The sequence below is a fragment of the Petromyzon marinus genome, unplaced genomic scaffold (genome assembly GCF_048934315.1).
Source record: "Petromyzon marinus isolate PM22_M1 ecotype Great Lakes invasive population unplaced genomic scaffold, UKy_Petmar_22M1.pri1.0 PM_Scaffold_54, whole genome shotgun sequence".
In the NCBI taxonomy this organism is placed as follows: Eukaryota; Metazoa; Chordata; class Hyperoartia; order Petromyzontiformes; family Petromyzontidae; genus Petromyzon; species Petromyzon marinus.
Genome location: NW_027423546.1, coordinates 41,605 through 69,473, shown reverse-complemented (window position 1 = coordinate 69,473; position 27,869 = coordinate 41,605). Strand labels below are relative to the sequence as shown.

Here is a 27,869-nt window from a genome sequence, read left to right as displayed (position 1 = left end):
CTAATGGAACATCTTCGCCGGTTAGAAACATTTAGGCTGGCCTGCCTACGATCTATCCTGGGTTTAACCTGAAGGCTGGATTGTGTGAGGAGCTCACAAATCCTTGAAAGATCTGGGCACGGTCCCATCGGTGATCTCCGGTGGGGAAGGCTGCGATGGCTGGGTCATTTAGCCCGCATGCCCAGCCACCGCATGCCGAAACAGCTTTTGATCGGCCGGATTGAGGGGGCTAAGTGGGCGCGGCACGGGCTAGAGAAGAGATGGAGTGATGTGGTACAGGAGGACGTGGAGCTGAGTGGACTTGCCGATGACTGGTACCAGCGGTGTCAAGATCGGCCTCTGTGGAGGAGGCTCGTGAAGGATGCTACTGGGCAGTTGGAGGCAGTCGCCCTCCAACAACAACGGAGGGCGGAGGAGCGACGCTCACAACAACGAGCGGAGCGCCGGGTGGCTAAAGCACAGCAGGTTGGCACAGTAGGGGGCACAGGTGGTGCATCAGCCAGTCATCTCAGTCAGTCGACCCGTGGCACCTGGGTCTGCCCCGTGACCTCCTGCCAGCGGGCGTTCGACACTCCACGTGGCCTCAGGGTGCACATAGCCTGGCACAAGCGTCGTGGTGACGTCACCGCCACTTAGTGGCGAATGGCGGTTGTTGTTGTCTATGTGTGTGTGTCTATGTGTGTGTGTGTGTTGTTGTTGTAACAGGTGAAGAATGTGTGTGAGTGTCGCCTGACGCTCCTCACACGCTTCTGGAAGTGTCAAATGAAGTCTCGGCCCTGCAGCCTCTGCAGGTGAGAGCAGCAATAACAACAACAACAATTACAACATCAACAACATCAACAACTTCATCATCAACAACATCAACAACATCATAAACAACAACAATTACAACATCAACAACAACATCAACATCAACAACTTCATCATCAACAACATCAACAACATCATCATCAACAACATCAACAACATCAACATCATCATCAACAACAACATCAACAACATCAACTTCATCAACAACAACAACATCATCAGCATCAACAACATCATCATCAACAACATCATCATCAACACCAACAACAACAACATCAACAACATCATCAACATCATCAACAACAACAACTTCATCAACATCATCATCAACAACACCAACATCATCATCAACAACATCAACATCAACAACATCAACATCATCGTCATCATCAACAACACCAACATCATCATCAACAACATCATCATCATCATCATCAACAACATCAACATCATCATCATCATCAACAACAACAACAACACCAACAACAACACCAACAACAACATCATCAACATCATCATCAACAACACCAACATCATAAACAACATCAACATCATCAACATCAACAACATCATCAACATCAACAACAACATCATCATCATCAACATCATCAACATCAACAACAACATCATCATCAACAACACCAACATCATAAACAACATCAACAACAACATCATCAACATCATCAACAACAACAACATCATCAACATCAACAACAACAACATCATCAACATCAACAACATCAACAACAACATCATCAACATCAACAACATCAACAACAACATCATCAACATCAACAACAACATCATCATCAACAACACCAACATCATAAACAACATGAACAACAACATCATCAACATCATAAACAACATCAACAACATCAACAACATCATCAACATCAACAACATCATCAACAACATCAACATCATCATCAACATCATCATCAACAACACCATCATCAACAACACCATCATCAACAACACCATCATCAACATCAACAACATCATCAACATCAACAACATCAACAACAACATCATCAACAACAACATCATCAACATCAACAACAACAACATGTCTCTTTTTGTTTGCATTCTGACTGCTTGTGTTGTGGTTATTGCAGACACGATGCCTTGAATAAAGGTGTCAGTTTTTTGTGTGCCAGTTAAAAGGGTAAAACCTATTTCTATAAGAATATTTCAGTTTTGTGTGCCAGTTAAAAGGGTAAAACCTATTTCTATAAGAATATTTCAGTTTTGTGTGCCGGTTAAAAGGGTAAAAACTATTCCTATATCTTGTTACTGGCAAAGGAGAGGTCTCATAATGTAAATGCTCACCCCGAGCCCTCAATAACTCTGATGGTGCGCTGTTTTTTGAGCTGTACGCCTTTTGGCGTCTTCTGGTCCAACACCAGCGGAGAGACTTAAAGGGGCTCTAAGAAAATCCGTCTCTGGTGTGGAACAATCAAATTCAAGGACAGTGCCAATATCATTATTATTATCAGAGTTGTCTTTATGTTTGTGTTTTTGACTGCTTGTGTTGTGGTTATTGCAGACACGACGCCTTGAATAAAGGTGTCAGTTTTTTTGTGCCGGTTAAAAGGGTAAAAACCTATTTCTATAAGAAGATTTGAGTTTTGTGTGCCAGTTAAAAGGGTAAAAACCTATTTCTATATGGAGATTTGAGTTTTGTCTGCCGGTTAAAAGGGTAAAAACCTATTACTATAATAATATTTCAGTTTTGTGTGCCAGTTAAAAGGGTAAAAACCTATTTCTATAAGGAGATTTGAGTTTTGTGTGCCGGTTAAAAGGGTAAAAACCTATTTCTATAAGGGAGATTTGAGTTTTGTGTGCCAGTTAAAAGGGTAAAAACCTATTTCTATAAGAAGATTTGAGTTTTGTTTGCCGGTTAAAAGGGTAAAAACCTATTCCTATAAGAATATTTAAGTTTTGTGTGCCAGTTAAAAGGGTAAAAACCTATTTCTATAAGAATATTTGAGTTTTGTGTGTGCCGGTTAAAAGGGTAAAAACCTATTTCTATAAGGAGATTTCAGTTTTGTGTGCCGGTTAAAAGGGTAAAACCTATTTCTATAAGAAGATTTGAGTTTTGTGTGCCAGTTAAAAGGGTAAAAACCTATTTCTATAAGAAAATTTCAGTTTTGTGTGCCAGTTAAAAGGGTAAAAACCTATTCCTATAAGAAGATTTGAGTTTTGTGTGCCAGTTAAAAGGGTAAAAACCTATTCCTATAAGAAGATTTGAGTTTTGTGTGCCAGTTAAAAGGGTAAAAACCTCATTTCTATAAGAAGATTTGAGTTTTGTGTGCCGGTTAAAAGGGTAAAAACCTATTCCTATAAGAATATTTCAGTTTTGTGTGTGCTGGTTAAAAGGGTAAAAACCTATTTCTATAAGGATATTTCAGTTTTGTGTGTGCCGGTTAAAAGGGTAAAAACCTATTTCTATAAGAAGATTTCAGTTTTGTGTGCCAGTTAAAAGGGTAAAAACCTATTTCCATAAGGGAGATTTCAGTTTTGTGTGCCAGTTAAAAGGGTAAAAACCTATTTCTATAAGAAGATTTCAGTTTTGTGTGCCAGTTAAAAGGGTAAAAACCTATTCCTATAAGAAGATTTGAGTTTTGTGTGCCGGTTAAAAGGGTAAAAACCTATTTCTATAAGAATATTTCAGTTTTTGTGTGCCAGTTAAAAGGGTAAAAACCTATTTCTATAAGGAGATTTCAGTTTTGTGTGCCAGTTAAAAGGGTAAAAACCTATTACTATAAGAAGATTTCAGTTTTGTGTGCCAGTTAAAAGGGTAAAAACCTATTTCTATAAGGAGATTTCAGTTTTGTGTGCCAGTTAAAAGGGTAAAAACCTATTTCTATAAGAAGATTTGAGTTTTGTGTGCCAGTTAAAAGGGTAAAACCTATTCCTATATCTTGTTACTGGCAAAGGAGAGGTCTCATAATGTAAATGCTCACCCCGAGCCCTCAATAACTCTGATAGTGCGCTGTTTTTTGAGCTGTACGCCTTTTGGCGTCTTCTGGTCCAACACCAGCGGAGAGACTTAAAGGGGCTCTAAGAAAAGCTGTCTCTGGTGTGGACCAATCAAATTCAAGGACAGTGCCAATATCATTATTATTATCAGAGTTGTCTTTATGTTTGTGTTTTTGACTGCTTGTGTTGTGGTTATTGAAGGTACGACGCCTTGAATAAAGGTGTCAGTTTTGTGTGTGCCGGTTAAAAGGGTAAACACCTATTTCTATAAGAAAATTTCAGTTTTGTGTGCCAGTTAAAAGGGTAAAAACCTATTCCTATAAGGATATTTCAGTTTTGTGTGCCAGTTAAAAGGGTAAAAACCTATTTCTATAAGAATATTTCAGTTTTGTGTGCCAGTTAAAAGGGTAAAAACCTATTTCTATAAGAAGATTTGAGTTTTGTGTGCCGGTTAAAAGGGTAAAAACCTATTTCTATAAGAATATTTCTGTTTTGTGTGTGCCGGTTAAAAGGGTTAAAACCTATTTCTATGAGAATATTTCAGTTTTGTGTGCCAGTTAAAAGGGTAAAACCTATTTCTATAAGAATATTTCAGTTTTGTGTGCCGGTTAAAAGGGTAAAAACCTATTTCTATAAGAATATTTCAGTTTTGTGTGCCAGTTAAAAGGGTAAAAACCTATTTCTATAAGAATATTTCAGTTTTGTGTGTGCTGGTTAAAAGTGTAAAAACCTATTTCTATAAGGAAATTTCAGTTTTGTGTGCCAGTTAAAAGGGTAAAAACCTATTCCTATAAGGAGATTTCAGTTTTGTGTGCCAGTTAAAAGGGTAAAAACCTATTTCTATAAGAAAATTTCAGTTTTGTGTGCCAGTTAAAAGGGTAAAAACCTATTCCTATAAGGATATTTCAGTTTTGTGTGCCAGTTAAAAGGGTAAAAACCTATTTCTATAAGAATATTTCAGTTTTGTGTGCCAGTTAAAAGGGTAAAAACCTATTTCTATAAGAAGATTTGAGTTTTGTGTGCCGGTTAAAAGGGTAAAAACCTATTTCTATAAGAATATTTCTGTTTTGTGTGTGCCGGTTAAAAGGGTTAAAACCTATTTCTATGAGAATATTTCAGTTTTGTGTGCCAGTTAAAAGGGTAAAACCTATTTCTATAAGAATATTTCAGTTTTGTGTGCCGGTTAAAAGGGTAAAAACCTATTTCTATAAGAATATTTCAGTTTTGTGTGCCAGTTAAAAGGGTAAAAACCTATTTCTATAAGAATATTTCAGTTTTGTGTGTGCTGGTTAAAAGTGTAAAAACCTATTTCTATAAGGAAATTTCAGTTTTGTGTGCCAGTTAAAAGGGTAAAAACCTATTCCTATAAGGAGATTTCAGTTTTGTGTGCCAGTTAAAAGGGTAAAAACCTATTTCTATAAGAATATTTCAGTTTTGTGTGCCGGTTAATAGGGTAAAAACCTATTTCTATAAGGAGATTTGAGTTTTGTGTGTGCCGGTTAAAAGGGTATAAACCTATTTCTATAAGAATATTTGAGTTTTGTGTGCCAGTTAAAAGGGTAAAAACCTATTTCTATAAGAAGATTTCAGTTTTTTGTGTGCCGGTTAAAAGGGTAAAAACCTATTTCTATAAGAAGATTTGAGTTTTGTGTGGCAGTTAAAAGGGTAAAAACCTATTTCTATACGAAGATTTCAGTTTTTTGTGTGCCGGTTAAAAGGGTAAAAACCTATTTCTATAAGAAGATTTGAGTTTTGTGTGCCAGTTAAAAGGGTAAAAACCTATTTCTATAAGAATATTTGAGTTTTGTGTGCCAGTTAAAAGGGTAAAAACCTATTTTTATAAGAATATTAAAGTTTTGTGTGCCGGTTAAAAGGGTAAAAACCTATTTCTATAAGAATATTTCAGTTTTGTGTGCCGGTTAAAAGGGTAAAAACCTATTTCTATAAGAATATTAAAGTTTTGTGTGCCGGTTAAAAGGGTAAAAACCTATTTCTATAAGGGAGATTTCAGTTTTGTGTGCCAGTTAAAAGGGTAAAAACCTCATTCCTATATCTTGTTACTGGCAAAGGAGGTCTCATAATGTAAACATCATCATCATCAACATCATGATCATCATGATCATCAACAACTTTGACCATACTTCACCACTCCCCGCCAGGGCTGGTAAGTTCACCGTCAGAAAAGAACACCACAGCAAGTTGATGGTCCGCTACCCTGGAGTGCGCTTGCAGCCTGCAAGGAGGAGCAAGTCCGTAACGTCTAATCCTGCGATGGAGACCATCACTGATGACATTGGTGAGTGGTGGGGGTGGGTGGTGGGTGGGTGAGTGGGTGGGTGAGTGAGTGGGTGGGTGGGTGGGTGAGTGAGTGGGTGGGTGAGTGGGTGAGTGGGTGGGTGAGTGAGTGGGTGGGTGGGTGGGTGAGTGAGTGGGTGGGTGAGTGGGTGAGTGGGTGGGTGAGTGGGTGAGTGGTGGGGTGGGTGGGGGGGTGGGTGAGTGGTGGGGTGGGTGGGGGGGTGGGTGAGTGAGTGGGTGGGTGGGTGAGTGAGTGGGTGGGTGAGTGAGTGAGTGAGTGGGTGGGTGAGTGAGTGAGTGGGTGGGTGAGTGAGTGGGTGAGTTGGTGGTTGAGTGAGTGGGTGAGTGAGTGGGTGGGTGAGTGGGTGAGTGAGTGGGTGGGTGAGTGGGTGGGTGAGTGGGTGGGTGGGTGGGTGAGTGGGTGGGTGAGTGAGTGGATGAGTGGGTGAGTGAGTGGGTGGGTGGGTGGGTGAGTGAGTGAGTGGGTGGGTGGGTGGGTGAGTGAGTGGGTGAGTTAGTGGTTGAGTGAGTGGGTGGGTGAGTGGGTGGGTGGGTGGGTAGGTGAGTGAGTGGGTGGGTGGGTGGGTCAGTGAGTGAGTGAGTGAGTGGGTGAGTGAGTGGGTGGGTAGGTGAGTGAGTGGGTGAGTGAGTGGTGAGTGTGTGGTGAGTATTTGGTGAGTGTGTGATTGTCCACCCCACAGCGGATGAGAAAGGGCAACAGTTACTCACACCCAGCGCTGTGAGGGAGCATGTGGTGAGGATCTGGGAGAATGAGGGTGAGTAACTCAGTCACCCACTCACCTACCCACTCACTCACTCACCCACCCACTCACTCACTCACCTACCTACCCACTCATCCACTCACTCACTCACCCACCCACTCGCTCACTCACCCACTCACTCACTCACTCGCTCACCTACTCACTCACTCACCTACCCACTCACTCACCCACTCACTCTCACTCACCCACTCACTCACTCACCCACCCACCCACTCACTCTCTCTCACCCACTCACCCACCCACCCACTCACTCACTCACTCACTCACCCACTCACTCACCCACTCACTCACTCGCCCACTCACCCACTCACCCACCCACTCACCTACCCACCCACTCACTCACCCACCCACTCACTCACTCACTCGCTCACCCACTCACTCACCCACTCACTCACCCACTCACTCACCCACTCACCCACTCACTCGCTCGCTCACTCGCTCACTCACTCGCTCACCCACCCACCCACTCACTCACTCACCCACCCACCCACCTACCCGCCCACTCACTCACCCACCCACTCACTCACTCACTCACCCACTCACTCACTCACCCACCCACCCCCTCGCTCACTCACTCACTCACTCGCTCACTCACTCGCTCACTCACTCACCCACTCACCCACTCACCCACCCACTCACCTACCCACCCACTCACTCACCCACCCACTCACTCACTCACTCGCTCACCCACTCACTCACCCACTCACTCACCCACTCACTCACCCACTCACCCACTCACTCGCTCGCTCACTCGCTCACTCACTCGCTCACCCACCCACCCACTCACTCACTCACCCACCCACCCACCCACTCACCCACTCACCCACCCACTCACCCACTCACTCACCCACTCACCCACTCACTCACTCACTCACCTCCTCACTCATCCACTCGCTCACCCACTCACTCGCCCACTCACTCGCTCACTCACCCACCCACTCACCCACTCACTCACTCACCCACCCACCCACTCACCCACTCACCCACTCGCCCACCCACTCACTCACTCATTCTGATGATACTGTGTGTGTGTGATGCTGTGTGTGTTTGAGAGACGCTGTGTGTGTGTGTGAGACGCTGTGTGTATGACGCTGTGTGTATGAGTCTGACACTGGGTGTATGACGCTGTGTTTATGACGCTGTGTGTGTGACGCAGGCAGTGTGCTGTGTGTGTGACACTGTGTGTGTGTGACACTGTGTATGACGCTGTGTGTATGACGCTGTGTGTGTGACGCAGGCGGTGTGCTGCTTGTGTGTGTGACATTGTGTGTGTGTGTGTAACACTGTGTGTGTGACGCTGTGTATGACACCGTGTGTGTGTGACACTGTATGTGTGACACTGCGTGTGTGTATGACGCTGTGTGTATGACACTGTGTATGATGCTGTGTGTGTGACACTGTGTATGACGCTGTGTGTGTATGACACTGTGTGTATAACACTGTGTGACACTGTGTGTATAACACTGTGTGTGACACTGTGTGTATTACACTGTGTGTATGATGCTGTGTATATGTAACACTGTGTGACACTGTGTGTATGTGTATGACGCTGTGTGTGTATGACGCTGTGTGTGTGTGACACTGTATTACACTGTATGTGTATGACGCTGTGTGTGTGACGCAGGCGGTGTGCTGCGTGTGTGACACTGTGTGTGTGTATGACGCTGTGTGTGTGTGACGCTGTGTGTGTATAACACTGTGTGTATAACACTGTGTGTGTACACTGTGTGTGTGTGTGACGCTGTGTGTGTGACACTGTGTGTGTGTATGACGCTGTGTGTGTGTGACGCTGTGTGTGTATGACACTGTGTGTATAACACTGTGTGTGTACACTGTGTGTGTGTGTGACGCTGTGTGTGACACTGTGTATATAACAGTGTGTGTGTGTATGACACTGTGTGTGTGACACTGTGTATGACGCTGTGTGTGTGACACTGTGTGTGTGACACTGTGTATGACGCTGTGTGTATGACGCTGTGTGTGTGACGCAGGCGGTGTGCTGCGTGTGTGTGACACTGTGTGTATAACACTGTGTGTATAACACTGTGTGTGTACACTGTGTGTGTGACACTGTGTGTATGACGCTGTGTGTATGATGCAGGCGGTGTGCTGCGTGTGTGACACTGTGTGTGACGCTGTGTGTGTGTATTACACTGTATGTGTATGACGCTGTGTGTGTGTAACACTGTATGACACTGTGTGTGTATGACGCTGTGTGTGTGTACACTGTGTGTGTGACGCTGTGTGTGTGACTCAGGCGGTGTGCTGCGTGTGTGACGCTGTGTGTGTATGACACTGTGTGTGTGTGACGCTGTGTGTATGACGCTGTGTGTGTGTGACGCTGTGTGTGTATAACACTGTGTGTGTGACACTGTGTGTGTGACACTGTGTGTATGACGCTGTGTGTATTGACGCAGGCGGTGTGCTGCGTGTGTGTGACACTGTGTGTGTATGACACTGTGTATAACACTGTGTGTATGACGCTGTGTGTGTGACACTGTGTGTGTGTATGACGCTGTGTGTATGACGCTGTGTGTATGACGCTGTGTGTATGACGCAGGCGGTGTGCTGCGTGTGTGACACTGTGTGTGTGACACTGTGTGTATGACGCTGTGTGTGTATGACGCTGTGTGTATGACACTGTGTGTGTATGATGCTGTGTGTGTGATGCAGGCGGTGTGCTGCGTGTGTGTGTGACACTGTGTGTATTACACTGTGTGTGTATGACGCTGTGTGTATATGATGCAGGCGGTGTGCTGCGTGTGTGTGTGACACTGTGTGTATTACACTGTGTGTGTGACGCTGTGTGTATGACACTGTGTGTGTGACGCTGTGTGTATGACGCTGTGTGTGTGACACTGTGTGTGTGACACTGTGTGTATGACACTGTGTGTGTGTATGATGCTGTGTGTATGACGCAGGCGGTGTGCTGCGTGTGTGTGTGTGACACTGTGTGTGTGTGTGTGTATGACACTGTGTGTGTATGACACTGTGTGTGTGTGATGCAGGCGGTGTGCTGCGTGTGTGTGTGTGACACTGTGTGTATGACACGGTGTGTATTACACTGTGTATAACACTGTGTATGACGCTGTGTGTATAACACTGTGTGTGTATGACGCTGTGTGTATGACGCAGGCGGTGTGCTGCGTGTGTATGACACTGTGTGTGTGACGCTGTGTGACACTGTATTACACTGTGTGTGTATGACGCTGTGTGTATGACGCTGTGTGTATGACGCTGTGTGTATGACGCTGTGTGTATGACGCAGGCGGTGTGCTGCGTGTGTATGACACTGTGTGTGTGACGCTGTGTGACACTGTATTACACTGTGTGTGTATGACGCTGTGTGTATGACGCTGTGTGTATGACGCTGTGTGTATGACGCAGGCGGTGTGCTGCGTGTGTGTGTGTGTGACACTGTGTGTATAACACTGTGTGTGTGTGTGACACTGTGTGTATGACGCTGTGTGTATTACACTGTGTGTGTATGACACTGTGTGTATGACACTGTGTGTGTGACACTGTGTGTGTGACACTGTGTGTATGACGCTGTGTGTATTACACTGTGTGTGTATGACACTGTGTGTATAACACTGTGTGTGTATGACGCTGTGTGTGTGTATGACACTGTGTGTGTGACACTGTGTGTGACGCTGTGTGTATGACACTGTGTGTGTGACACTGTGTGTGACACTGTGTGTACACTGTGTGTGTATGACGCTGTGTGTATGACGCTGTGTGTATGACGCAGGCGGTGTGCTGCGTGTGTGTGTGTGACACTGTGTGTATAACACTGTGTGTGTGTGTGACACTGTGTGTATGACGCTGTGTGTGTGACACTGTGTGTGTGACACTGTGTGTGTGACACTGTGTGTATTACACTGTGTGTGTATGACGCTGTGTGTATGACACTGTGTGTATGACACTGTGTGTGACACTGTGTGTATGACGCTGTGTGTATTACACTGTGTGTGTATGACACTGTGTGTATAACACTGTGTGTGTATGACGCTGTGTGTGTGTATGACACTGTGTGTGTGACACTGTGTGTGACGCTGTGTGTATGACACTGTGTGTGTGACACTGTGTGTGACACTGTGTGTGTACACTGTGTGTGTATGACGCTGTGTGTATGACGCTGTGTGTATGACGCAGGCGGTGTGCTGCGTGTGTGTGTGTGTGTGACACTGTGTGTATAACACTGTGTGTGTGTGTGACACTGTGTGTATGACGCTGTGTGTGTGACACTGTGTGTGTGACACTGTGTGTGTGACACTGTGTGTATTACACTGTGTGTGTATGACGCTGTGTGTATGACACTGTGTGTATGACACTGTGTGTGTGACACTGTGTGTATGACGCTGTGTGTATTACACTGTGTGTGTATGACACTGTGTGTATAACACTGTGTGTGTATGACGCTGTGTGTGTGTATGACACTGTGTGTGTGACACTGTGTGTATGACACTGTGTGTGTGACACTGTGTGTGACACTGTGTGTGTACACTGTGTGTGTATGACGCTGTGTGTGTGACACTGTGTGTATAACGCTGTGTGTATGACGCTGTGTGTGTGACGCAGGCGGTGTGCTGCGTGTGTGTGTGTGTGACACTGTGTGTATAACACTGTGTGTATGACACTGTGTGTGTGTGTGACACTGTGTGTATGTGTGACACTGTATAACACTGTGTGTGTATGACGCTGTGTGTATGATGCAGGCGGTGTGCTGCGTGTGTGTGTGTGTGACACTGTGTGTGTGACACTGTGTGTGTGACACTGTGTGTATGACGCTGTGTGTATGACGCTGTGTGTATAACACTGTGTGTGTATATGACGCTGTGTGTATGATGCAGGCGGTGTGCTGCGTGTGTGTGTGTGTGACACTGTGTGTGTGACACTGTGTGTGTGACACTGTGTGTATGACGCTGTGTGTATGACGCTGTGTGTATAACACTGTGTGTGTATGACGCTGTGTGTATGATGCAGGCGGTGTGCTGCGTGTGTGTGTGTGTGACACTGTGTGTGTGACACTGTGTGTGTGACACTGTGTGTATGACGCTGTGTGTATAACACTGTGTGTATGACACTGTGTGTGTGTGTGACACTGTGTGTATGTGTGACACTGTATAACACTGTGTGTGTGTATGACGCTGTGTGTATGACGCAGGCGGTGTGCTGCGTGTGTGTGTGTGTGACACTGTGTGTGTGACACTGTGTGTGTGACACTGTGTATGACGCTGTGTGTATGACACTGTGTGTATGACGCTGTGTGTATAACACTGTGTGTATGACACTGTGTGTATGACACTGTGTGTGTATGACGCTGTGTGTATGACACTGTGTGTATGACGCTGTGTGTGTGTGATGCAGGCGGTGTGCTGCGTGTGTGTGTGTGACACTGTGTGTGTGTGTGACACTGTGTGTACACTGTGTGTGTGTGACACTGTGTGTGTGACACTGTGTGTATAACGCTGTGTGTATAACACTGTGTGTGTGTGTGACACTGTGTGTATGTGTGACACTGTATAACACTGTGTGTGTATGACGCTGTGTGTATAACGCAGGCGGTGTGCTGCGTGTGTGTGTATGACGCTGTGTGTGTATGACACTGTGTGTGTGACACTGTGTATGATGCTGTGTGTGACGCTGTGTGTATGACACTGTGTGTGTGACACTGTGTGTGTATAACACTGTGTGTGACGCTGTATGACACTGTATTACACTGTGTGTGTATGACGCTGTGTGTATGATGCTGTGTGTGACGCTGTGTGTATGACGCTGTGTGTGTGACACTGTGTGTATGACACTGTGTGTATGACACTGTGTGTATGACGCTGTGTGTATGACACTGTGTGTATGACACTGTATAACACTGTGTGTGTATGACGCTGTGTGTATAACGCAGGCGGTGTGCTGCGTGTGTGTGTATGACGCTGTGTGTGTATGACACTGTGTGTGTGACACTGTGTATGATGCTGTGTGTGACGCTGTGTGTATGACACTGTGTGTGTGACACTGTGTGTGTATAACACTGTGTGTGACGCTGTATGACACTGTATTACACTGTGTGTGTATGACGCTGTGTGTATGATGCTGTGTGTGACGCTGTGTGTATGACGCTGTGTGTGTGACACTGTGTGTGTGGCACTGTGTGTATGACACTGTGTGTATGACACTGTGTGTATGACGCTGTGTGTATGACACTGTGTGTATGACACTGTATAACACTGTGTGTGTATGACGCTGTGTGTATAACGCAGGCGGTGTGCTGCGTGTGTGTGTATGACGCTGTGTGTGTATGACACTGTGTGTGTGACACTGTGTATGATGCTGTGTGTGACGCTGTGTGTATGACACTGTGTGTGTGACACTGTGTGTGTATAACACTGTGTGTGACGCTGTATGACACTGTATTACACTGTGTGTGTATGACGCTGTGTGTATGATGCTGTGTGTGACGCTGTGTGTATGACGCTGTGTGTATGATGCTGTGTGTATGACGCTGTGTGTATGACGCTGTGTGTATGATGCTGTGTGTGACGCTGTGTGTATGACGCTGTGTGTGTGACACTGTGTGTGTGGCACTGTGTGTATGACACTGTGTGTATGACACTGTGTGTATGACGCTGTGTGTATGACACTGTGTGTATGACACTGTATAACACTGTGTGTGTATGACGCTGTGTGTATGACGCAGGCGGTGTGCTGCGTGTGTGTGTGTGTGACACTGTGTGTATGACACTGTGTGTATGACGCTGTGTGTATGACGCAGGTGGTGTGCTGCGTGTGCTGTTTGCCGGCGTTGAGGCGTCTCAGCCCAGCAAGGGTTGGGCCCCAGAAGTCTTCTTCCTGGACCTGTTGCCAGTTCCTCCTTGCAGGTGGGGGGGGGGGGGGGGGTGTGGGGGTGGGGGGGGGTAGTGGGGGGGGATGGTGGGGGGGTGGGGGGGTGGGGGGGGTAGTGGGGGGGGATGGTGGGGGGTGGGGGGGGTGGGGGTGACTGAGTGACTGAGTGAGTGAGTGACTGAGTGAGTGACTGAGTGAGTGACTGACTGAGTGACTGACTGAGTGACTGAGTGAGTGACTGAGTGAGTGACTGACTGAGTGACTGAGTGAGTGACTGAGTGAGTGACTGACTGAGTGACTGAGTGAGTGACTGAGTGAGTGACTGAGTGAGTGACTGACTGAGCGACTGAGTGAGTGACTGAGTGAGTGACTGAGTGAGCGACTGAGTGAGCGACTGAGTGAGCGACTGACTGAGCGACTGAGTGAGCGACTGAGTGAGCGACTGAGCGAGCGACTGACCGAGCGACTGAGCGAGCGACTGAGCGAGCGACTGAGCGAGCGACTGAGCGAGCGACTGAGCGAGCGACTGAGCGAGCGACTGAGCGAGCGACTGAGTGAGTGACTGAGTGAGTGAGTGACTGACTGAGTGACTGAGTAAGCTACTGAGTGACTGACTGAGTGAGTGACTGAGTGAGTGACTGACTGAGCGACTGAGTGAGTGACTGAGTGAGTGACTGAGTGAGTGACTGAGTGAGTGACTGAGTGAGCGACTGAGTGAGTGACTGAGTGAGTGACTGACTGAGCGACTGAGTGAGTGACTGAGTGAGCGACTGAGCGAGCGACTGAGCGAGTGACTGAGCGAGTGACTGAGCGAGTGACTGAGCGAGCGACTGAGTGAGCGACTGAGTGAGCGACTGAGTGAGTGACTGAGTGAGCGACTGAGTGAGTGACTGAGTGAGTGACTGAGTGAGTGACTGAGTGAGTGACTGACTGAGTGAGTGACTGTCTGAGTGACTGAGTAAGCTACTGAGTGACTGACTGAGTGAGTGACTGAGTGAGTGACTGAGTGAGTGACTGAGTAAGCTACTGAGTGAGTGACTGAGTGACTGAGTGAGTGACTGACTGAGTGAGTGACTGAGTGAGTGACTGAGTGAGTGACTGAGTGAGTGACTGAGTGAGTGACTGAGTGAGTGAGTGACTGAGTGAGTGACTGAGTGAGTGACTGAGTAAGCTACTGAGTGAGTGACTGAGTGACTGAGTGAGTGACTGACTGAGTGAGTGACTGAGTGAGTGACTGAGTGAGTGACTGAGTGACTGACTGAGTGAGTGACTGAGTGAGTGACTGAGTGAGTGACTGAGTGAGTGACTGACTGAGTGAGTGACTGAGTGAGTGCCTGAGTGAGTGACTGAGTGAGTGACTGAGTGAGTGACTGAGCGAGCGACTGAGCGAGTGACTGACTGAGTGAGTGACTGAGTGAGTGACTGAGTGAGTGACTGAGTGAGTGACTGAGCGAGCGACTGAGCGAGTTACTGAGCGAGTGACTGAGCGAGTGACTGACTGAGTGACTGACTGAGTGAGTGACTGAGTGAGTGACTGAGTGAGTGACTGAGTGAGTGACTGAGCGAGTGACTGACTGAGTGACTGACTGAGTGAGTGACTGACTGAGTGAGTGACTGAGTGAGTGACTGAGTGAGTGACTGAGTGAGTGACTGAGTGAGTGACTGACTGAGTGACTGACTGAGTGAGTGACTGAGTGAGTGACTGAGTGAGTGACTGAGTGAGTGACTGAGTGAGTGACTGACTGAGTGAGTGACTGAGTGAGTGACTGAGCGAGCGACTGAGCGAGTGACTGAGTGAGTGAGCGAGAGACTGAGTGAGTGACTGACTGAGTGACTGAGCGAGTGACTGAGTGAGTGAGCGAGAGACTGAGTGAGTGACTGACTGAGTGACTGACTGAGTGAGTGACTGAGTGAGTGACTGAGTGAGTGAGCGACTGAGCGAGTGACTGAGCGAGTGACTGAGTGAGTGACTGAGTGAATGACTGAGTGAGTGACTGAGTGAGCGAGAGACTGATCGACTGAGCGAGAGACTGAGTGAGTGACTGACTGAGTGAGTGACTGAGTGAGTGACTGAGTGAGTGACTGAGTGAGCGACTGAGTGAGTGACTGAGTGAGCGACTGAGTGAGTGACTGAGTGAATGACTGAGTGAGTGAGTGACTGAGTGAGTGACTGAGTGACTGACTGAGCGAGTGACTGAGCGAGCTGGTGAGTGATCTGGTGAGTGAGCGAGTGAGTGAGTGATCTGGTGAGTGAGCGAGCTGGTGAGGGAATTGGTGAGTGACGTGGTGAGTGACGTGGTGAGGTGGTGATTGACGTGGTGAGTGAGTGACGTGGTGAGTGAGTGAGCGAGGTGGTGAGTGAGTGACGTGGTGAGTGACGTGGTGAGTGAGTGAGTGACGTGGTGAGTGAGGTGGTGAGTGAGTGAGTGACGTGGTGAGTGAGTGACGTGGTGAGTGACGTGGTGAGTGAGTGAGTGAGTGACGTGGTGAGTGAGTGAGTGACATGGTGAGTGAGTGACGTGGTGAGTGAGTGAGTGAGTGACGTGGTGAGTGAGTGAGTGACGTGGTGAGTGAGTGACGTGGTGAGTGAGTGAGTGACGTAGTGAGTGAGTGAGTGACGTGGTGAGGTGGTGAGCGAGGTGGTGAGTGAGTGAGTGACGTGGTGAGTGAGCGAGGTGGTGAGTGACGTGGTGAGTGACGTGGTGAGTGAGTGAGTGACGTGGTGAGTGACATGGTGAGTGAGTGAGTGACGTGGTGAGTGAGTGACGTGGTGAGTGAGTGAGTGACGTAGTGAGTGACGTGGTGAGTGAGTGAGTGACGTAGTGAGTGAGTGACGTGGTGATTGAGTGACGTGGTGAGGTGGTGAGCGAGGTGGTGAGTGAGTGACGTGGTGAGTGAGTGAGTGACGTGGTGAGTGAGTGAGTGACGTGGTGAGTGAGTGACGTGTTGAGTGAGGTGGTGAGTGAGTGAGTGACGTGGTGAGCGAGGTGGTGAGTGAGTGAGGTGGTGAGTGAGTGAGGTGGTGAGTGAGTGAGGTGGTGAGTGAGTGACGTGGTGAGTGAAGTGGTGAGTGAGTGACGTGGTGAGTGAGTGAGGTGGTGAGTGAGGTGGTGAGTGAGGTGGTGAGTGAGGTGGTGAGTGAGGTGGTGAGTGAGTGACTGTTGCCCAGGTTCCGCCCTGTTAACAAGATGGGTGATAAGGGGTGTTCATGAACGTGGTGAGTGACGTGGTGAGTGATGTGGTGAGTGAGTGACGTGGTGAGTGAGTGACTTGGTGAGTGAGTGAGTGAGTGACGTGGTGAGTGACGTGGTGAGCGAGGTGGTGAGTGAGGTGGTGAGTGAGTGACTGTTGCCCAGGTTCCGCCCAGTTAACAAGATGGGTGATAAGGTGTTCATGAACGTGGTGAGTGACGTGGTGAGTGAGTGACGTGGTGAGTGAGGTGGTGAGTGAGTGACGTGGTGAGTGACGTGGTGAGTGAGTGAGTGAGGTGGTGAGTGACGTGGTGAGTGACGTGGTGAGTGAGTGAGTGACGTGGTGAGTGACGTGGTGAGTGAGTGACGTGGTGAGTGAGGTGGTGAGTGACTGACTGAGTGAGTGACTGAGTGAGTGACTGAGTGAGTGACTGAGTGAGTGACTGAGTGAGTGACTGACTGAGTGACTGACTGAGTGAGTGACTGAGTGAGTGACTGAGTGAGTGACTGAGTGAGTGACTGAGTGAGTGACTGAGTGAGTGACTGAGTGAGTGACTGACTGAGTGAGTGACTGAGTGAGTGACTGAGCGAGCGACTGAGCGAGTGACTGAGTGAGTGAGCGAGAGACTGAGTGAGTGACTGACTGAGTGACTGAGCGAGTGACTGAGTGAGTGAGCGAGAGACTGAGTGAGTGACTGACTGAGTGACTGACTGAGTGACTGACTGAGTGAGTGACTGAGTGAGTGACTGAGTGAGTGAGCGACTGAGCGAGTGACTGAGCGAGTGACTGAGTGAGTGACTGAGTGAATGACTGAGTGAGTGACTGAGTGAGCGAGAGACTGATCGACTGAGCGAGAGACTGAGTGAGTGACTGACTGAGTGAGTGACTGAGTGAGTGACTGAGTGAGTGACTGAGTGAGCGACTGAGTGAGTGACTGAGTGAGCGACTGAGTGAGTGACTGAGTGAATGACTGAGTGAGTGAGTGACTGAGTGAGTGACTGAGTGACTGACTGAGCGAGTGACTGAGCGAGCTGGTGAGTGATCTGGTGAGTGAGCGAGTGAGTGAGTGATCTGGTGAGTGAGCGAGCTGGTGAGGGAATTGGTGAGTGACGTGGTGAGTGACGTGGTGAGGTGGTGATTGACGTGGTGAGTGAGTGACGTGGTGAGTGAGTGAGCGAGGTGGTGAGTGAGTGACGTGGTGAGTGACGTGGTGAGTGAGTGAGTGACGTGGTGAGTGAGGTGGTGAGTGAGTGAGTGACGTGGTGAGTGAGTGACGTGGTGAGTGACGTGGTGAGTGAGTGAGTGAGTGACGTGGTGAGTGAGTGAGTGACATGGTGAGTGAGTGACGTGGTGAGTGAGTGAGTGAGTGACGTGGTGAGTGAGTGAGTGACGTGGTGAGTGAGTGACGTGGTGAGTGAGTGAGTGACGTAGTGAGTGAGTGAGTGACGTGGTGAGGTGGTGAGCGAGGTGGTGAGTGAGTGAGTGACGTGGTGAGTGAGCGAGGTGGTGAGTGACGTGGTGAGTGACGTGGTGAGTGAGTGAGTGAGTGACGTGGTGAGTGACATGGTGAGTGAGTGAGTGACGTGGTGAGTGAGTGACGTGGTGAGTGAGTGAGTGACGTAGTGAGTGACGTGGTGAGTGAGTGAGTGACGTAGTGAGTGAGTGACGTAGTGAGTGAGTGACGTGGTGATTGAGTGACGTGGTGAGGTGGTGAGCGAGGTGGTGAGTGAGTGACGTGGTGAGTGAGTGAGTGACGTGGTGAGTGAGTGAGTGACGTGGTGAGTGAGTGACGTGTTGAGTGAGGTGGTGAGTGAGTGAGTGACGTGGTGAGCGAGGTGGTGAGTGAGTGAGGTGGTGAGTGAGTGAGGTGGTGAGTGAGTGAGGTGGTGAGTGAGTGAGGTGGTGAGTGACATGGCGAGTGACGTGGTGAGTGAGTGACGTGGTGAGTGAGGTGGTGAGTGAGTGACGTGGTGAGTGAGTGAGGTGGTGAGTGAGGTGGTGAGTGAGGTGGTGAGTGAGGTGGTGAGTGAGGTGGTGAGTGAGTGACTGTTGCCCAGGTTCCGCCCTGTTAACAAGATGGGTGATAAGGGGTGTTCATGAACGTGGTGAGTGACGTGGTGAGTGATGTGGTGAGTGAGTGACGTGGTGAGTGAGTGACTTGGTGAGTGAGTGAGTGAGTGACGTGGTGAGTGACGTGGTGAGCGAGGTGGTGAGTGAGGTGGTGAGTGAGTGACTGTTGCCCAGGTTCCGCCCAGTTAACAAGATGGGTGATAAGGTGTTCATGAACGTGGTGAGTGACGTGGTGAGTGAGTGACGTGGTGAGTGAGGTGGTGAGTGAGTGACGTGGTGAGTGACGTGGTGAGTGAGTGAGTGAGGTGGTGAGTGACGTGGTGAGTGACGTGGTGAGTGAGTGAGTGACGTGGTGAGTGACGTGGTGAGTGACGTGGTGAGTGAGTGAGTGACGTGGTGAGTGAGGTGGTGAGTGAGTGAGTGACGTGGTGAGTGACGTGGTGAGTGACTGTGTTGTCCAGGTTCCGCCCCGTTAACAAGATGGGTGACAAGGTGTTCATGAACGTGGTGAGTGACGTGGTGAGTGAGTGACGTGGTGAGTGAGTGAGTGACGTGGTGAGTGAGTGACGTGGTGAGTGACGTGGTGAGTGACGTGGTGAGTGACGTGGTGAGTGAGTGAGGTGGTGAGTGAGTGACGTGGTGAGTGACATGGTGAGTGACGTGGTGAGTGAGTGACCTGTTGAGTGAGTGAGGGACGTGGTGAGTGACGTGGTGAGTGACGTGGTGAGTGACGTGGTGAGTGACGTGGTGAGTGACGTGGTGAGTGAGTGACTGTGTTGCCCAGGTTCCGCCCCGTTAACAAGATGGGTGATAAGGTGTTCATGAACGTGGTGAGTGACGTGGTGAGTGAGGTGGTGAGTGACGTGGTGAGTGACGTGGTGAGTGAGTGAGTGACGTGGTGAGTGAGTGAGTGACGTGGTGAGTGAGGTAGTGAGTGAGTGAGTGAGTGACGTGGTGAGCGAGGTGGTGAGTGACGTGGTGAGTGACGTGGTGAGTGACGTGGTGAGTGAGTGAGGTGGTGAGTGAGTGACGTGGTGAGTGAGGTGGTGAGTGAGGTGGTGAGTGAGTGAGTGACATGGTGAGTGACGTGGTGAGTGAGTGACGTGGTGAGTGACGTGGTGAGTGAGGTGGTGAGTGAGTGACGTGGTGAGTGAGGTGGTGAGTGAGTGACGTGGTGAGTGACGTGGTGAGTGACGTGGTGAGTGAGTGAGTGACGTGGTGAGTGAGTGAGTGACGTGGTGAGTGACGTGGTGAGTGACGTGGTGAGTGACGTGGTGAGTGACGTGGTGAGTGAGTGAGTGACGTGGTGAGTGACGTGGTGAGTGACGTGCTGAGTGACGTGGTGAGTGAGTGAGTGACGTGGTGAGTGAGTGAGTGAGTGACGTGGTGAGTGAGTGAGTGACGTGGTGAGTGAGGTGGTGAGTGATGTGGTGAGTGAGTGAGTGACGTGGTGAGTGAGTGAGTGAGTGACTTGGTGAGTGAGTGAGTGAGTGACTTGGTGAGTGAGTGAGTGACGTGGTGAGTGACGTGGTGAGTGACGTGGTGAGTGACGTGGTGAGTGACGTGGTGAGTGACGTGGTGAGTGAGTGACGTGGTGGTGACGTGGTGAGTGACGTGGTGAGTGAGGTGGTGAGTGAGTGAGTGACGTGGTGAGTGACGTGGTGAGTGAGGTGGTGAGTGAGTGACGTGGTGAGTGAGGTGGTGAGTGAGTGACGTGGTGAGTGACGTGGTGAGTGACGTGGTGAGTGACGTGGTGAGTGAGTGAGTGAGGTGGTGAGTGATGTGGTGAGTGAGTGACTTGGTGAGTGAGTGACGTGGTGAGTGACGTGGTGAGTGAGTGAGTGACGTGGTGAGTGACGTGGTGAGTGAGTGACGTGGTGAGTGAGGTGGTGAGTGAGTGACGTAGTGAGTGACGTGGTGAGTGACGTGGTGAGTGACGTAGTGAGTGACGTGGTGAGTGACGTGGTGAGTGACGTGGTGAGTGACGTGGTGAGTGAGTGACGTGGTGAGTGACGTGGTGAGTGACGTGGTGAGTGACGTGGTGAGTGACGTGGTGAGTGACTGTGTTGTCCAGGTTCTGCCCCGTTAACAAGATGGGTGACAAGGTGTTCATGAACGTGGTGAGTGATGTGGTGAGTGAGTGACGTGGTGAGTGAGGTGGTGAGTGAGTGACGTGGTGAGTGACGTGGTGAGTGAGTGAGTGACGTGGTGAGTGAGGTGGTGAGTGAGTGACGTGGTGAGTGAGGTGGTGAGTGAGTGACGTGGTGAGTGAGTGAGTGACGTGGTGAGTGACGTGGTGAGTGACGTGGTGAGTGACGTGGTGAGTGACGTGGTGAGTGAGTGACGTGGTGAGTGACGTGGTGAGTGAGTGAGTGAGTGACGTGGTGAGTGAGGTGGTGAGTGACGTGGTGAGTGAGGTGGTGAGTGAGTGACGTGGTGAGTGAGGTGGTGAGTGAGTGACGTGGTGAGTGAGTGAGTGACGTGGTGAGTGACGTGGTGAGTGACGTGGTGAGTGACGTGGTGAGTGAGTGACGTGGTGAGTGACGTGGTGAGTGAGTGACGTGGTGAGTGAGGTGGTGAGTGACGTGGTGAGTGAGGTGGTGAGTGAGTGACGTGGTGAGTGAGGTGGTGAGTGAGTGACGTGGTGAGTGAGTGAGTGACGTGGTGAGTGACGTGGTGAGTGACGTGGTGAGTGACGTGGTGAGTGAGTGACGTGGTGAGTGACGTGGTGAGTGAGTGAGTGACGTGGTGAGTGAGGTGGTGAGTGACGTGGTGAGTGAGGTGGTGAGTGAGTGACGTGGTGAGTGACGTGGTGAGTGATGTGGTGAGTGAGTGAGTGACTGTGTTGCCCAGGTTCCGCCCCATTAACAAGATGGGTGACAAGGTGTTCATGAACGGGCAGACGGCAAATCTGCAAGCGGTGATCAAAGCGGCCTGCACCATCACACGCATCCTGTCGCTCACCGCTAGCAAGCCACACCTCACCAATACACTCACCAGCGACGAGGTGAGTGGGTGGGTGAGTGAGTGGGTGGGTGGGTGAGTGGGTGGGTGGGTGAGTGGGTGGGTGGGTGGGTGAGTGGGTGGGTGGGTGGGTGAGTGGGTGGGTGGGTGAGTGGGTGAGTGAGTGAGTGGGTGAGTGGGTGGGTGAGTGAGTGGGTGAGTGGGTGGGTGAGTGGGTGGGTGGGTGAGTGAGTGAGTGGGTGAGTGAGTGAGTGAGTGGTTGGGTGGGTGAGTGGGTGGGTGGGTGAGTGGGTGGGTGGGTGAGTGGGTGAGTGAGTGAATGGGTGGGTGGGTGGGTGAGTGGGTGGGTGGGTGGGTGAGTAGTTGGGTGTGTGGGTGGGTGAGTGGGTGGGTGGGTGAGTGAGTGAGTGGGTGGGTGAGTGGGTGGGTGGGTGGGTGGGTGAGTGAGTGGGTGGGTGGGTGGGTGGATAGGTGGGTGGGTGGATAGGTGAGTGGGTGGGTGTGTGAGTGGGTGGGTGGGTGAGTGAGTGGGTGGGTGGGTGGATAGGTGAGTGGGTGGGTGGGTGAGTGAGTGAGTGAGTGGGTGAGTGACTGACGAGTGACTGAGTGACTGAGCGACTGAGTGACTGACTGACTGACTGAGTGACTGACTGAGCGAGTTACTGAGTGAGTGACTGACTGAGTGACTGAGAGAGTGAGTGACTGAGTGAGTGACTGAGTGACTGAGTAAGTGAGTGACTGACTGAGCGATTGAGTGAGTTACTGAGTGAGTGAGTGACTGAGAGAGTGAGTGACTGAGTGAGTGACTGACTGACTGACTGAGTGAGTGACTGACTGAGTGAGCGACTGAGTGAGTGAGTGACTGACTGAGTGAGTGACTGACTGAGTGACTGACTGAGTGACTGACTGAGTGACTGAGTGAGCGACTGAGTGAGTGACTGAGTGAGTGACTGAGTGAGTTACTGAGTGACTGACTGAGTGACTGAGTGACTGACGGAGTGACTGAGTGACTGAATGAACGAGTGACTGACTGAGTGACTGAGTGACTGAGTGGGTGACTGAGCGACTGAGTGAGTGACTGAGTGACTGACTGAGTGACTGACTGAGTGACTAATTGACTGAGTGAGTGACTGAGTGAGTGACTGAGTGAGTGACTGAGTGACTGACTGACTGACTGAGTGACTGAGTGAGTTACAGAGTGACTGACTGAGTGACTGACTGAGTGACTAATTGACTGAGTGAGTGACTGAGTGAGTGACTGAGTGAGTGACTGAGTGACTGACTGAGTGACTGAGTGAGTTACTGACTGAGTGACTGAGTGACTGAGTGAGTGACTGACTGACTGAGTGACTGACTGAGCGAGCGACTGAGCGACTGAGTGACTGACTGAGTGACTGACTGACTGAGTGACTGACCAAGCGACTGACTGACTGACTGAGTGACTGACTGACTGACTGAGTGAGTGACTGAGTGAGCGACTGAGCGAGCGGTCCGCCTCCCATCCAACAGCGGACTGTCCCTGCCGCTGCCGCTGATGATGACGATGATGATGCAGCTGATCGCTCCTTCCTGGCTGCCATCCCCGGCCTGGACCTCTCCTCCAAGCTGCACTCCGCATGGGGCCGGCTGCAGCTGCTGGTCAACGTCGCCTTTGACAGCGAGCTAGATCGTACACTCACAGACAAACACCCCGGTGTTAAACAGGTGATCACTCGCTCAGTCGTTCACTCAGTCAGTCAGTCAGTCACTCACTCAATCACTCGCTCAGTCACTCAGTCAGTCGTTCACTCGCTCAGTCACTCACTCAGTCAACGTTGCCTTTGACAGCGAGCTAGATCGTACACTCACAGACAAACACCCCGGTGTGAAACAGGTGATCACCTCAGTCGTTCACTCAGTCACTCAGTAACTCGCTCAGTCACTCAGTCACTCAGTCACTCAGTCAGTCAGTCACTCACTCAGTCAGTCAACGTCGCCTTTGACAGCGAGCTCGACCGTACACTCACAGATAAACACCCCGGTGTTAAACAGGTGATCACTCACTCAGTCACTCAGTCACTCAGTCACTCACTCAGCCACTCGCTCAGTCGTTCATTCACTGAGTCACTCGCTCAGTCACTCATTCGCTCAGTCACTCAGTCACTCAGTCAGTCGCTCGCTCACTCAGTCACTCACTCAGTCACTCAGTCACTCAGTCAGTCAGTCACTCAGTCAGTCAACGTCGCCTTTGACAGCGAGCTAGACCGTACACTCACAGACAAACACCCCGGTGTGAAACAGGTGATCACTCGTTCAGTCACTCAGTCAGTCACTCAGTCAGTCACTCAGTCAGTCAGTCAGTCAACGTTGCCTTTGACAGCGAGCTAGACCGTACACTCACGGATAAACACCCCGGTGTTAAACAGGTGATCACTCACTCAGTCGTTCACTCACTCAGTCACTCAGTCGTTCAGTCACTCACTCAGTCACTCAGTCACTCAGTCAGTCACTCAGTCAGTCACTCGCTCAGTCACTCAGTCAGTCAACGTTGCCTTCGACAGCGAGCTCGACCGTACACTCACAGATAAACACCCCGGTGTTAAACAGGTGATCACTCGTTCAGTCACTCACTCAGTCGCTCACTCAGTCAGTCACTCAGTCACTCAGTCAGTCACTCAGTCAGTCAGTCACTCAGTCACTCAGTCACTCAGTCAGTCACTCAGCCACTCGCTCAGTCAACGTCGCCTTCGACAGCGAGCTAGATCGTACACTCACTGATAAACACCCCGGTGTGAAACAGGTGATCACTCACTCAGTCACTCAGTCAGTCACTCAGTCACTCAGTCAGTCACTCAGTCACTCAGTCAGTCACTCAGTCACTCAGTCACTCAGTCAGTCAACGTCGCCTTCGACAGCGAGCTAGATCGTACACTCACTGATAAACACCCCGGTGTTAAACAGGTGATCAATCACTCAGTCACTCAGTCACTCAGTCACTCACTCAGTCACTCAGTCACTCACTCAGTCACTCAGTCAGTCACTCACTCACTCACTCAGTCACTCACTCAGTCACTCAGTCACTCACTCAGTCAGTCAACGTTGCCTTTGACAGCGAGCTCGACCGTACACTCACTGATAAACACCCCGGTGTGAAACAGGTGATCACCTCAGTCGTTCACTCAGTCACTCAGTAACTCGCTCAGTCACTCAGTCACTCAGTCAGTCAGTCACTCAGTCAGTCAGTCAACGTCGCCTTTGACAGCGAGCTCGACCGTACACTCACAGACAAACACCCCGGTGTGAAACAGGTGATCACTCGCTCAGTCACTCGCTCAGTCAGTCAACGTTGCCTTTGACAGCGAGCTAGATCGTACACTCACTGATAAACACCCCGGTGTTAAACAGGTGATCACTCGCTCAGTAACTCAGTCACTCAGTCACTCACTCAGCCACTCGCTCAGTCGTTCATTCACTGAGTCACTCGCTCAGTCACTCACTCACTCAGTCACTCAGTCAGTCACTCAGTCACTCAGTCAGTCAACGTCGCCTTTGACAGCGAGCTAGACCGTACACTCACGGACAAACACCCCGGTGTGAAACAGGTGATCACTCGTTCAGTTACTCAGTCAGTCACTCAGTCACTCAGTCAGTCGTTCACTCGCTCAGTCACTCACTCACTCAGTCACTCAGTCAGTCACTCAGTCAGTCGTTCAGTCACTCACTCAGTCACTCAGTCACTCAGTCAGTCACTCAGTCAGTCACTCGCTCAGTCACTCAGTCAGTCAACGTTGCCTTTGACAGCGAGCTAGACCGTACACTCACAGATAAACACCCCGGTGTTAAACAGGTGATCACTCGTTCAGTCGTTCAGTCACTCACTCAGTCGCTCAGTCACTCAGTCACTCGCTCAGTCACTCAGTCACTCGCTCAGTCACTCAGTCACTCAGTCAACGTTGCCTTTGACAGCGAGCTAGACCGTACCCTCACAGATAAACACCCCGGTGTTAAACAGGTGATCACCTCAGTCGTTCACTCAGTCAGTCAGTCAGTCACTCGCTCAGTCGCTCAGTCACTCGCTCAGTCACTCGCTCAGTAACTCAGTCACTCGCTCAGTCACTCACTCAGTCAGTCACTCAGTCGTTCACTTGCTCAGTCGTTCACTCGCTCAGTCACTCAGTCACTCACTCAGTCACTCAGTCAGTCAACGTTGCCTTTGACAGCGAGCTAGATCGTACACTCACAGATAAACACCCCGGTGTTAAACAGGTGATCACTCGCTCAGTCACTCAGTCACTCAGTCACTCACTCAGCCACTCGCTCAGTCGTTCATTCACTGAGTCACTCGCTCAGTCACTCATTCGCTCAGTCACTCAGTCACTCAGTCAACGTTGCCTTTGACAGCGAGCTAGACCGTACCCTCACAGATAAACACCCCGGTGTTAAACAGGTGATCACCTCAGTCGTTCACTCAGTCAGTCAGTCAGTCACTCGCTCAGTCGCTCAGTCACTCACTCAGTCACTCACTCAGTAACTCAGTCACTCGCTCAGTCACTCACTCAGTCAGTCACTCAGTCGTTCACTTGCTCAGTCGTTCACTCGCTCAGTCACTCAGTCACTCACTCAGTCACTCAGTCAGTCAACGTTGCCTTTGACAGCGAGCTAGATCGTACACTCACAGATAAACACCCCGGTGTGAAACAGGTGATCACTCGTTCAGTCACTCAGTCAGTCACTCAGTCACTCAGTCACTCACTCAGTCACTCAGTCAGTCAACGTTGCCTTTGACAGCGAGCTAGATCGTACACTCACAGATAAACACCCCGGTGTGAAACAGGTGATCACTCGTTCAGTTACTCAGTCAGTCAGTCAGTCACTCAGTCGTTCAGTCAGTCAGTCACTCAGTCACTCGCTCAGTCAGTCACTCAGTCACTCACTCAGTCACTCAGTCAGTCATTCACTCACTCAGTCACTCAGTCACTCAGTCACTCGCTCAGTCGTTAACTCGCTCAGTCACTCGTTCACTCGCTCAGTCGTCCAGTCATTCAGTCACTCGCTCAGTCACTCGCTCAGTCCCTCAGTCACTCAGTCAGTCACTCACTCAGTCAGTCACTCACTCACTCACTCGCTCAGTCACTCAGTCACTCAGTCAGTCACTCAGTCACTCACTCAGTCACTCAGTCACTCAGTCACTCGCTCAGTCGCTCAGTCACTCAGTCACTCAGTCAGTCACTCGCTCACTTGCTCACTCGCTCAGTCACTCAGTCACTCGCTCAGTCACTCAGTCACTCAGTCACTCGCTCAGTCACTCGCTCAGTCACTCAGTCGTTCAGTCACTCGCTCAGTCGCTCAGTCACTCAGTCACTCGCTCAGTCACTCACTCGCTCGGTCACTCGCTCAGTCACTCGCTCGCTCACTCAGCCACTCGCTCAGTCACTCGCTCAGTCACTCGCTCAGTCACTCGCTCAGTCACCGTGTATCTCCCTTTGTGTCTCCCCCCCGTGTCTCTCTCCCCGTGTCTCTCATTGTGTCTCTCTCCCCGTGTCTCTCTCCCCGTGTCTCTCTTTCACCCTGTCTCTCTCCCCGTGTCTCTCTCCCCGTGTCTCTCTCCCCGTGTCTCTCTCCCCGTGTCTCTCTTTCACCCTGTCTCTCTCCCCGTGTCTCTCTCCCCGTGTCTCTCTCCCCGTGTCTCTCTCTCTACCCCCCGTGTCTCTCTCTCCCCGTGTCTCTCTCTCTCTCCCCGTGTCTCTCTCTCTCCCTGTGTCTCTCTCCCTGTGTCTCTCTCCCGTGTCTCTCTCCCCGTGTCTCTCTCTCACCGTGTCTCTCTCCGTGTCTCTCTCCCCGTGTCTCTCCCCGTGTCTCCCCCCGGGTCTCCCCGTGTCTCTCTCTGACCGTGTCTCTCTTTCACCGTGTCTCTCTACCCGCGTCTCTCTCCCCGTGTCTCCCCATGTC

At 50.0% G+C, this 27,869-nt stretch overlaps 1 protein-coding gene across 1 annotated transcript in view; it reads left to right on the top strand.

Moving 5' to 3' along the window:
- The window catches only part of LOC142923467 (DNA-directed RNA polymerase I subunit RPA1-like), a 40,521-nt gene that overhangs the window by 3,592 nt on the left and 9,060 nt on the right, over window positions 1–27,869 (top strand). The window contains exons 3-8 of the mRNA XM_076064596.1: window positions 5,453–5,460; window positions 5,955–6,091; window positions 6,792–6,866; window positions 13,645–13,750; window positions 21,831–21,984; window positions 23,451–23,645. Of these exons, the coding sequence (XP_075920711.1) occupies window positions 5,453–5,460; window positions 5,955–6,091; window positions 6,792–6,866; window positions 13,645–13,750; window positions 21,831–21,984; window positions 23,451–23,645 (675 nt within the window). The remainder of the gene's footprint in view (window positions 1–5,452; window positions 5,461–5,954; window positions 6,092–6,791; window positions 6,867–13,644; window positions 13,751–21,830; window positions 21,985–23,450; window positions 23,646–27,869) is intronic.